General features: G+C 63.5%; 1 protein-coding gene across 1 annotated transcript in view; it reads right to left on the reverse strand.

The window, feature by feature from the left end:
* Positions 1–5,855: 5,855 nt before the first annotated feature.
* Positions 5,856–11,802, reverse strand: part of NES (nestin) — an 8,621-nt gene continuing 2,674 nt past the window's right edge. Inside the window, exons 3-4 of the mRNA XM_077764077.1 lie at positions 10,664–10,737; positions 5,856–10,454 (exon numbers count right to left, since the gene is read on the reverse strand). Of these exons, the coding sequence (XP_077620203.1) occupies positions 6,331–10,454; positions 10,664–10,737 (4,198 nt within the window). The 3' untranslated portion in view covers positions 5,856–6,330. The remainder of the gene's footprint in view (positions 10,455–10,663; positions 10,738–11,802) is intronic.

Genomic DNA, 11,802 nt, shown 5'->3' on the forward strand with positions numbered 1-11,802 from the left:
CCTCCCCTCACAACCCAGCCTACCATGGCCGGGCAATGGGGCTGTTTCTCCAGGAGCCACAGGGAGGAAAATGATCCTGGGGCCAGAGTAGACCCCCGCTTTATTCTGTACTTCGATTGCCTGGTCAGTGCATTGTTCGGGATGTCAGACATTAGCTGGATTTGTGAGCTGATCAAAACCAGATGTCTTTGAAGGTAGGGCCTCAAGAGGAGAAAGAAGGCTGAAGGGGGCAGGGTCCTTGGGCTCCTCAGGGAGGTTCTGGGAAACATCTGCACAGCGATGGAGTTGGGAGGCCAGCTGGCTTCCCCAGGGGGCTCCTGGGGGTGGGCTGGAGGGGGCTTGGGTTTCCCAGCCCTGCCACTAACACTTCCTCACTGACGCTCCCCTGCATCAGGGGGCTGGGGGCCGCCTTCTGATCTGTGCCCGTTCCAGGGGTTGACACGGAGCTGGACTGGAATCCTTCCCCCTCCCGGGCACCTGCCAGCGCTTCAGGGAGGCTGCCGGAAACGGAAGCCTTCTCCTGGCTTTGTTGGGCTTCCTGGAGAAGGGGGAGCCAGTCCAGGGATGACTCAGCACCCTGAATAGAGTCCAGTGCGGACCCGCGTGCGTGCGTGTGTGTGTCTGTGTGTGTGTGTGTGTAAGAGATGGCTGGGGAGGGGGCTTCGGCACCTCATCCAGGAAGAGCCGGAGCAGGGACGCCTGTGTCCACCCCTGCCTGCTTCCAGGACAGCACAGACCGTGTGTCCACCCCTGCTGAGCCCCTGGGCGTGCGCTCCAGCTCTCAGCCTCTTTCCTGTGTGTCCAACATGGGGTCAGCCTCGGGGTGTCCCGTTCTCTCGGGAGGAGGTCAGGGTGTATGGATAGGCGTAGAGAAGGGAGGTCCGGCCTTAGGTGCTTGGCCGTCGATGGCAGAGGGGCCTGAGGGCCCGGTGAGACAGGCCCGGTGATGCCCTCCGATGACCAAGATGACCAAGGTCCCCAGCCCCCCCCCCCGACTGCTCTGACCCTCACCCCACCTCCCCGCTCAGCCCCCGCTCTGCACCTCCCCACCCCCAACGCCCACACACTGCCCTGACCTCACTGGGGCCTTTGTCCCAGGCCTGTAGGCCCGTCTCCTGCGCAGGGAGAGAAAGGGCCCCATTGTCTGGGCTGCCCAAAGACTTCCAAAAATGCTCAGCCCGTCAGACCCCTGGAGGAGGGAGGACTCCCCCTGGGGGCTGCGGCCAGATTCCTGCCCCAAATGAGGACCCGGGTTCCTTTGGTGCCCAGACTGCGGTCCCTGCTGAGATCTAGCTTCCGCTCCACCTGCTGCAAACCAGCCACTTCCTCCCAGGAAGGAAGGACAGAAAGATCCGGGGCCACGGGAGGAAGGGGCTGGGAAGGGGAGGAAAGACAGGGGAGGGGGGAGGAGGAGGAGGGATGTGCGGGAACTCGCCCACGAAGGACTTGGACTCTAGCTAGTGGACGGAGTGGGTGGCTCTTGCAGCCTCTGTGTTTATTTCCTGATGTTTTTCCCCCTTAGTCTTTGTATAGCTTGTTAGCAGGGGCGGGGGGGCTGTTGACCACTTGGGACTGGGGCTTTTAAGGGGAGCGGCCCGCAGCCCCTTGACCCGTGTTGGTGGACCCCAAGAGGCATGTCGGCACTCTTAGTTGCATGGGCAGGGGACATCTCTGTGCCTCAGTCTCCCCATCGAGGTGAGCTGCGGTTCTCTGTGACGTGTGGGTGACTAGAGAAGGAAGGATCCCAGGAGAAACCAGGGGATTCAGGAGAAGTGGGGGGGGCAGGGAGGCGGGGAGAGCAAGTAGGGGAGAGGACAGAAGGGAGAGCAGGGGGAGGGCGAGGGAGGCTGACCAGGGCCAGGGCTGCTGGGGCCCCTCCCCGGCCCTGAAGCCCTCCAGCCTCCCTTCCCCGGCCCCCGGGACACTGGCTCATCAGCAGCTGAGCCCGCAGCTGCCGGGAGGGGCCTCCTCGACGGTGGCCCCCTGGCATCTGCCTCCATTTATTTCTGGAGCCACAGCTGAGTCATGGGGGTGGGCAGGGTGAATGGGGCCGGAGGAGGGGAGCTGGGGGCAGTGGGCAAGATGACTTCAGGGGACAGGAGGGCTCTGGGACCTGGGGTCCTGGGGTCCGGGCTGCCTCCCTGTTGTTAGGTTACAGGGGGGACCCTGGGGACGGCGTGGGGGAGCAGACAGGCGGATGTGGGAGGACGTGTTCCCCCTGCTTCCCGCGCAGACCCCACGGGCCCTCACCTCAGGCCCCCACTTCTGCCCCTCTCCCTGCCCCTGAGGTCAGCCGCCCGAGACTCCACTGCGGGCTCAGGAGCGGCACCTGGGGCCTTTCTTGGCGCACTCGCTGCGTTCACAACGAGCATCTCTCCCCAGCTTCGAAACCACTCAACCTTCTGTAGGGCGCGTCCTGGAGCCTCCCTTGCAGGGTGGGAGAGGGCCGGGGGGGACCCAGGGGCCTGTCCCCAAGTCCAGAGTCCTCCTGGGTTCCTGGGGCGTGGGCGGGCCTGGTCCCCGTACCCTCCCCTGCCCACGGGCAGCCCAGAGGGCACATTCCAGCTGAAATTAAACCACATTCCTCCTTCCCCGGCTGCCAAGGATGGCATAGCAGACGGCAGCTGAGACACCACAGGGTCAAGTGGCAGCGGCAGCAGCTGGTCCCCACGGAGGGGCTGAGAGGGGGGCGGAGGGCGGCTTTAGGGCTGGGCCTGTGGAAGCGGTGAATGAAGCTGGGTGTTTGACCTCAGAGGCCTGAGGAAGAGGGGCAGCCAGCAGCGGGAGGAATATGAGTGAGGCTGTGGGAGCCACAGCAAGTGCTGCACTGAGGGTAAACCCGGGACCGGCTTCTCAGGGGACCCCAGACGGCCACCCCCCACAGCCCTGCACTGGGCTCGCACAGCAGGGGTGGCTGGAAGGCTGCGGGGCCCTTTAAGAGGCCCCATGTGAGCTCCCTGGGCCGGAGCCCAGAGCCCAGGCCTTTGATTTCCTCTGAGACCCCGGCGGGTGGGCGGGCAGGCGGCGGGCAGCGGGGGCCATGGCTGCCACAAGGACAGCATGGGGCTGGCTGAATGGAGAGCTCAGCCCCTGACCTCACCCTCTGGCGCCTCGGCCTGCACAGCCTTATAAGGAAGTGCCCCAAACAAACCGAGGAAGCCACCTCCGGCCCCCCACCCCGCCCCCACCCAGTTCAGAGGCTATATTTACCCAGCGGAGGCCGAGAATAACCTCCCACTTGTCCTCGCATTGGGAGGGGGGCGGGGGGGGTGCTGCCTGAGTACTCCCTTCCCTGGGGACTCAGCCCTCCAAAGTGCTTCCTGATGTCTGACTCCATCACAGCCCTTAGTTTGTTCATCCATCCATCTGTCCGTCCATCCATCCATCAGTCTGTCCATCCGTCCGTCTGTCCATCTACCCGTCCATCCGTCCGTCCGTCTATCATCCACCCATCCATCCATCCTTCTGTCCATCCATCCTTCCGTCCGTCTGTCCACCTATCTGTCCATCCATCCATCCGTCCATCCGTCCGTCCATCTCCATCTCCAGGGCCCCAGAGGCACCATGCTGCCCAAAGTGGGTGCTTTCCTAGAGCTCTGAGATGACAGGGTCCTCCTACAGCCGGGCCTGGCTGCTGGTCCTGCACAGGCGTGTCCTCTCTGCGGGGAGGTACCTGGGGACTCTGGTGACCTCTAGGCCAGCCACCTCCAGCTCGTGTCTCCACCCTGGCCGCCTCTCCTGGAGGTCACCACTTCCTGCTGGGTTCCCCAGCTCAGAGGTGGGACGGCCCTCCCCTCCCCCACTGCCCAAGCCAGAAACAGGGGGGGGGAGGGGGGACGCTGCGGCCACACAGCCTCCAGCTCCCACACCAGGTCACCGGCTGCTGAGGTCCTGCTTCCCGTACGTACGCCCTGGTGCCCTCGGCCACCGGCGCCCTGCCCGGACCGCTGCAGTGGCCTCCCAGGAGCACCCCTGCACACTCCTGTCCGTCCTTCAGCAGCATTTGAAAATGCAAACCGGCTCATGCCCAACTGATGAGTCCAAGCCCTCAGAGTCTCCCCGTTCCCAGGGGAAGAGGCGCNCACACACACACGCGCGCGCGCACACACACACACACACACACACACACAAGCCCAGACTCTGTCACCTGGCCCCAGGATTTCACACATGCCGTTCCCTCTAAGATCCTTTCCAGCTTCCTCCTCCTCCCGCTCATCCCTCGGGCTCTTGGGACAGCCGTCCCCCCCGCCTGTCCCCACACTCCCCCAGTCCAGGTCGGGTGAGGCCCCTCTCGGTGCTCCCACAGCCTCCTAATCATCTGTTTTCAATAGGACTTCCACCCAGAGCCCTCGGTCCATTGGAAGGGAGCGAGGAGCGCTGGGTGCCCAGCGCCCGCGTGGTGCTCAGCAGATACTGATTGAAGAGTGACCCTCACAGCTGTTACCGCCACCGGGAGAGTCCCCGGTCCTGCCTAACTCTCATTCGCCTTGCTGCGTAGACACACTGCCATTTCCAAAGAGAACGCGCCCCCCACTACACACCCCCTTTATGAAGGTCCTCGCTTCTGTCTAGCTCACATCCTTCCCCCTCCCACCCCCAGTTAGGATCGTGGGGGTAGCTCTGTAGGGGACCAGGGATCTCAGTGACCGGGGGCAGGGAAGGACTGCTCGGCGTGGCCTCCGTGCTTGGCCCCGGCCCAGGCGGTGGTGCCCGAGGGCCGGGGGAAATCAAGCACAGGGCTCCTCTGTCCTACTCCAGGGAGTAGGCCTCACTGGCCTGGGTGCCTGGCGGGGTCAGGCAAGGCTGGTCAGCAGTGGGTACAGGAAGGAGAGCGGGGGCTTAGCCAGAAGGGTGGGGACACAGGATCCTGAACCCACAGGCGAAATGGGGGCCTGGGGGCCCGAGACAGACTCCAAAGTGGAGAAGGAGAAAGGCATGTGCAGAGAAGCAGACAGGGCCCTTGTATCAGGGCGCCTCCTGTCCACCCCTCCTTGGCCGGAGGGACCGAGTGGGGGCCAGCGGGGCTGGGACTTCCACCTCTCACTGTCCCCCCCCCCCCCCAGCCCTTCCAGGAGGTGAAACATCTGTGGGCAGCCCCGCCCCCACCCCGGACCCTGAGCCCGAGTGCTCTCTATCTCACATCCGGACTCCAAGGCCCCGTCCAATCCAGGAACCCCTCGTCTCTCTCTGCCCCACACAGAGACCCAGAGAACTCCTGGGAAGAGAGATGGGGGTGGAGAGAAGCTGTGGCTGGTGGGGGGGACCCCAGGCCACACCCCCNCCCCCGCCTCACATCAGCATCACATCTTCGTGAAACAACAGGTGCTGGGGAAGATCTGGCTCCACCCCGGGCCCCCTCCTGCCCTGCCCGCTCTACCCCTGCAACGCCCCCCACTGCGTGGCTGAATCCGAGGCTCAGAGAGGTTAAACAATGACCAGAGGTCGCACAGCCAGACTGAGGCACAGCAGGCCCCCCCGTCCCCTCCCCCTGCTCTGCCCCAGCCACTCGGAGCAGACATCACAGGCCAGACGACTGTTTGGGTTTGGAGGCAAGGGGCTCATTATACTGGCGGCACTGAGGGGCCGGTGGGGATGGGGGGGGTGCACAAGGTGGGGTGGCCCTGGGCCTAATCCCTGTCATCAGTGCTGTGGGTAGAGATGATGATGGGCCTGGCTTCTGCCAGCCCTGGGGTCACCTGGACTGCCACCCAGCCATCCCCGGGCCCCATGAGGCCGTCCAGCTCCTCCTCGCCTCAGAGGGTGGCCAGTCCCCAGATCCCTGCTTCCTCCCCATCACCCGGGTCCCCTCTGCCCCCACTGAGGACTCCCCAAATTAGGGAAGGAGGAGTCCAGACTTTGTAGGTGGAAACATGACTTTATTCGGGCGGGGATGAGTCAGACACGACGCGGCGGGAACTCAGGGGCTCAGGACACGGGAACACCCTCAGCCGGTGGCCAGACACCCCGAGAAGGTGCGATGGGGGCCCCTGTGGCGGAGATGCCACAGCCCCTCGCCTGGGAGGAGTCCCCCGCCACTGGCAGGCGGGGGAGAAGGGGGGCTGTAAGGAAAGGCACTAGTCCTACGGGGGTTCAGCTGGTTAAGCCTCGGGGGGCAGTGGCAGCAGGAGGGGCCCCTCTGTGGGGTCGCAGGGGTTCTGGGAAGGCACCCCCGTGCCACACCCCGCTGCACCCTGGCCAGCCAGGCCTCTGGGACAGAAACCACAGGTCAAGAGGTCGTAACTTAAGGGTGCTGGCTCTGGGCAGGGAGGGGGCTCGGGGACCCCACCCCCACCCCAGCAAGTCCCCAGAGAGGGAGGGGGGGCTCTCTCCCTAGTCCTCCCCGGAGGACCAGGACTCCAGGTCTCCTTCCCGCTGACCGAACTTCAGGAACTGGCCGGGGCCCAGGTGGAGAGGAGCTCCTGCCCAAGCGGTCTTCAGGGCACCCCCCTCCTCCTCGTCCTCCAAGGGGCTCCCTGGGTCCCCCTGGGGGCCCCCCGGTTTCCCCTGGCCTCCTCCCTCCGACTGCTCCAGCCCGTTTACCACCCCCCCATTCACATGCTCTAACTCCTCCTTCAAGCTGGGGACCTGGCCATTGACACCAAGGGTCCCCCCAACCTCCAGGCGGGTGCCTTCCACCCCCCCGCCGGTTTCCAGAGCCCCGGGGACTGGGTCCTCTCTGTCCAAGGGAACAGGGTCAGACTCCTCCTCTGAGCCCGAGGGCTCCGTGCTGTCCTGGGACTCCTCACCGGCATCAGCCCTGCCCCTCAGGCCATCACCCCAGGGGACGCTAACGTCCATGCTCTCAGCCCCCGGGAGGGTCCCCCTCTGAGGGCCGCCCCGAGCCCGGAGGGTGCTGACAGAGGGCCCCAGGCCCCAGCGGCCAGCCCCGGGCTCCCTGCCCTCCTCTTCCATTTTGTCTTCCTCTCCCTCCTCCCCGCTCTCCTCCTCATCTGCAAACCCATCCGACTCCCCGTCCCCTTCCCAGGCCGCAGGCTTCAGCAGCAGCTGGGGCTCCTGGCCCGGAGGCTCCACAGCCTCCCCGGGGCCCCCAGGAAGGAGAGAACCCTCCGCCTCCAGATCCTCAAATTCCTCCGACAAGTCAGAGTCCTGACCACATTCCTCCTCCCCCTCCCCCTCCTCTTCCTCTTCCCCGGGCTGGGCCAGGACAGAAGGGTCCCAGCCTTCCTTTCTGGTCTCCCCTTGAGGGGAGGGCCTCTGCTCTCCAAGCAGGTCCCACTTTGGGGAGGCGGGGGACCTGAGATAGAGGCCCAGGGGAGTGGAGTCAGGCAGGGTCTCCCCGAGCTCGTCGGCCTCGCTGTCTTCTCGGTTCTCCTCCCCCTCCTCCTGGGGATCCTCGGGGGCCCCCTCCGCCCCTCCCAGAGCCTCCCCTCTGCCCTCCCACCCCCAGCCGGCCTCGCGGCTCCACTCAGCCAGGGGCTGGGGGCCAGGGGCATCTCCGGGGATCAGGGTGGGGAACCCGGGCTCTGTGGGCCTGGGGCTGGGGGGGCCCTGCACTACTTCCGCACCTCCCCCTGCTTCCTCTGGCCCCAGGGGCCCATCCCTGCTCTCGGCAGGGAACCCCCCCTCTGCTCCCCAGGGGGCCTCAGGCTCTGAGTCCTCCTGGCCCCTGGGAGGCTCCTGGGGGTCTGTGCTCTTGCCGGGCAGGCTGGAAGCCTCCGGTTTCAGAGCAGCTGCCTCCTCTGGGTCCTTTGCGAGCCCTTTCAAGCCCTGCGTCCTCTCTGCCTCCGAACCTCCCTCACCCACGGGGGGCACCACCGCCTCCTGCCCTGGTCCCTGCTGGCTTCCCGCAGCAGCCACCCCCACAGCCACCCCCACAGCCGTGTCTAGCCCCTCGGGGCCCTCTGAGGCCTGGCTGCTGCTCAGGGCCTCCTCTCCACCTTCCAACGCCAGGTCTCTCCCCTCTGACACGCCCTGGGGGGCTGGGAGGCCCGGGGGCCCCGCTTGCAGGGGCCCTTGCCCTGCAGGGTCCAGGAAGCCCTCGGTGCCTCCCTCCCCTCCGGCCGCCTCAACTGGGAGCCTCTGCTCTTTGGGCTGAGGGCTCCCTGGGTGCCCCGCATCTGCGCTCCCGCCCTCCCCTGGGGGCCGCACTCCAGGGCCCCCAGACTTCCCGGTGAAGCCACCCCACTCCCTCACGTCCAGCTTTGCCTCAGCCTCCTTGCCCGCTGCGGCCCCGCCAGGGGGCATCTCCTGATACGGCGCTTGGTCCCCCATCATCTCTTGCCTCCCCTGCTGGGGGGCAGACAGTGGCCATTCCTGCCCTTCCTCTTTCAAAGACCCCGGGGATTCCTGATTCTCCGTCTGCTCCAGGGTCTCTTCCTCTGCCAGGTACCTTTGACTTTCCTGACCTCTCTCTTCTGGAGGTCTCGAATTTTCTAGGCTCCACTCTCCCAGAGATCTCCAGGACTCCTGGCTCTCTTCTGTAGACTCCAGTGGTTCTTGACTTTCCTTTTCTAGAGGTTCCATTGTCTCCTGATGCTTTTCTTCCAGAGACCAGAGTGGCTCTTGAGTTTCTGGAGACTGCAGTATTCCCAAGTCTTCTCTTGCAGACTGTGCTGACTCTAAGTTCTCGGTTTCCAAAGATCGCATGGCCTCTGTGCTCCCTTCTAGAAATCTTAATAACTGTTGATTCTCTGTTTCAAGAGGTCTAAATATCTCTTGGTCTTTTCCAAGAGACATTAGTGGCTCTAGCTTCACTTTTTCTAGAGGCCTCAGTGTTGCCTGGTCTTCTTCTAGAGGCCGCACTGGCTCCTGGTTCTCTCTTTCTAGAGGCCCCGCTGGCTCCTGGTTTTCTCTTTCTAGAGGTCTCAATGTCTCCTGATCTTCTAGAGGCCCCACTGGCTCCTGGTTCTCTCTTTCTAGAGGTCTCAGTGTTTCCTGATCTTCTTCTAGAGGCCCCACTGGCTCCTGGTTTTCTCTTTCTAGAGGTCTCAATGTTTCCTGATCTTCTTCTAGAGGCCCCACTGGCTCCTGGTTTTCTCTTTCTAGAGGCCTCACTGGCTCCTGGTTCTCTCTTCCTAGAGGTCTCAGGGTTTCCTGATCTTCTTCTAGAGGCCTCACTGGCTCCTGGTTCTCTCTTTCTAGAGGTCTCAATGTCTCCTGATCTTCTAGAGGCTCCACTGGCTCCTGGTTCTCTCTTCCTAGAGGTCTCAATGTCTCCTGGTCTTCTACAGGCCCCACTGGCTCCTGGTTTTCTCTTTCTAGAGGCCTCACTGGCTCCTGGTTCTCTCTTCCTAGAGGTCTCAGGGTTTCCTGATCTTCTTCTAGAGGCCTCACTGGCTCCTGGTTCTCTCTTTCTAGAGGTCTCAATGTCTCCTGATCTTCTAGAGGCCTCACTGGCTCCTGGTTCTCTCTTCCTAGAGGTCTCAGGGTTTCCTGATCTTCTTCTAGAGGCCCCACTGGCTCCTGGTTCTCTCTTTCTAGAGGCCCCACTGGCTCCTGGTTCTCTCTTCCTAGAGGTCTCCAGTTCTCTTGATCCCCATATTCTAGAGACCTCAGCAGCTCTCGAGTCTCCTTTCCTAGAGACTGCAGCGTCTGCGAGACCTCGTCTCCTCCGGGCTCCAGCAGTCCGAGCACCTCTTTCTCTAGAGGCCTCACCACGCCCACAGCCTCTCCCTCTAAAGACCTCAATGGCTCTTGACTCTCCTTTCCTGGACTTCTTGATGCGTCTAAAGTCTCTTCTTCCAACAGCCTCAGATCCTCTGGACCCTCCTTCTCGAGAGGCCCTACTGGCTCCTGGGTCTGTTTTTCCAGGGACGTCAGTGGCCCTTGAATTTCCATTTCTGGGGACTTTAGAGTTCCTTTTTCCAAAGGAACCTGGGAGTCCTGGGTTTCTCCCAAGGTCAGACCCCCATCTTCTTGCCGTGTTGCCTGCTGCAGACCGTTCACCATTTTCACCTCTACGGCTGCTTCTTTCTCTGCCAGCCCCCAAATTTGCCCTTCACCTTCCTCCTGGAATCTGCTGGACATTCCAGACCCACTGGGTTCTTCACCCTTGGCCTCTAAACTAGGGTGGTCGGGGCTGAGGGGTGGGGCCGAGGGGGACTGGCCTGTGCTGGCCCGCTGTTGCTCGCCCCCGGGCTCCTCCGGCCCCGGCAGCACGCCGGTGGGGATGACCACCTTGGCTTCAGCCCTCATGGCCTCCGGAGCCCGCTGCCTCCCAACCTGCGGCTGGAGCAGGGGGAGGGGGCCGTCCTGGGCTCTGATCTCTGCATCTGTAACGGCGCAGGGAGCCAGGAGTGTGGGCGGGATGGGGGTGCTGGCCAAGGTCGGGGTACGGGCCTGGAGGAACTGTTCGCTCTTCAGAAAGCCTGGCACCGGTGTTTCCAGGGTGTCGGGCAAGGGTGAAGAGAGGGGGGTAGGGCTCAGGGCAGAGAGCAGAGGTCCCAGATGCCGGCCCTCTGGGGTCCCAGAGAAGTGCAGCTCCAGCTTAGGGTCTGGAAAGGCAGAGGGCAGGAAACAGGGTCAGTAGGCACGGGCAGCGGCCACCACTTGCAGCAAGAGTGCTGTGAGCCCCGCCCCCACCTCCGCCGGGCGGGGTTGAGAGCACACTCGCTGCTGACGAGGCCCAAGAGTCACGACCCAGCTCTGGGGTATAAAGAGCACAGAAGGAGAGAGTTGGGGGGCAGGCGGCCCCTCCTCTTACCCTGGAAGCTGAGGGGAGCCTTGGCACCACTGCCGGGGGTCTGCAGCCGGGAGTTCTCGGCCTCTAGGAGGGTCCTGGGGGCGAGCGAGGAAGAGGCGGGTCAGTCCTCTGCCCACAGGCAGGACTCGGCTAAGCTGGCAGCCCTGGCCCCTCAGGCTTCCTCTCCATTGTCCCCACCGTCACACAAAAGCCACACGCGGCGTTAAGCTTGGCTGTGCGCGTGAAACCACGTGGACACGTTCCCGCAGATGTCACGTACGTGCTGCACACAGCACCACATGCCTATGTGGGACACAGAGCTAGATGCACAGACACAAGCAGACTCCCACACAGTGTACACACCCCCCCACCCCAGGCCAGTGATCTCATCCCCCCCTGTGGGGCCGATTCTCATGCTAATTGCTGCCTTTGTCCACAGTGCCTTCTGGAGGGTCTGAGTGGGGGGCTTCCTGGGGGAAATGGGAATGCTCAGGCCTTTCTCATGGGATAGGCTCCCTCCTTCTCCCCCAGGGCCCCCAAAGCTGCCCACAGACAAAAGCAAATGAATTCCGCTCTCTCTCTCTAAATCCTTTTCACGCCTCAAAAACCAGTGGCTAAGTCTGCCCAGACCCTTCCCCTCAGTGGTTTGATTGGGGGTCAAGGCCCTCATCCTGGGATCTCTAAGTCCTCTGGATCCCAAGCCTTTCAGAGCAATGGAGGTCTTTGTGCCCATGACCCTGCCTCGGTGCCCCACGGCGAATGAGCAGGAGGGGGTGGCGGGGGAGGGGGAAGTTACACTGAACATCTACTCTCTACTCTTCTTCAAGGGCTCTGATTAGTGTCTGCCGCGGTCACGCCTCTGTCCTGCTCTCTGAGCTCTGGGCTCGTCCGGGAAGGCACAGCACCCTCTCTCTCACCCCATCACCCTCCCTGGCCTTCCCCTCCCTGGGCCCCTGTATTCTGGGGGCACTGTCCTCACAACGTGTCTCGTCCTTGCCCCAACCCTGCGGCAAAGCCCCTTCCTCGGGCTCCGTCGCTGGGTCCTCAGCAGTCAGTGTGGAAGGGGCCCTGGATGTCACCCAGGCCTTCTCCCATCTCCAGACGGAGACAGAGGCCCAGGCCATCAGGAGGCAAATCAGTGCCCCCCCCCCCCCCCCCCC

This window comes from Crocuta crocuta, unplaced genomic scaffold (genome assembly GCF_008692635.1).
Source record: "Crocuta crocuta isolate KB4526 unplaced genomic scaffold, BGI_CrCroc_1.0 scaffold528, whole genome shotgun sequence".
Classification (NCBI taxonomy): Eukaryota; Metazoa; Chordata; class Mammalia; order Carnivora; family Hyaenidae; genus Crocuta; species Crocuta crocuta.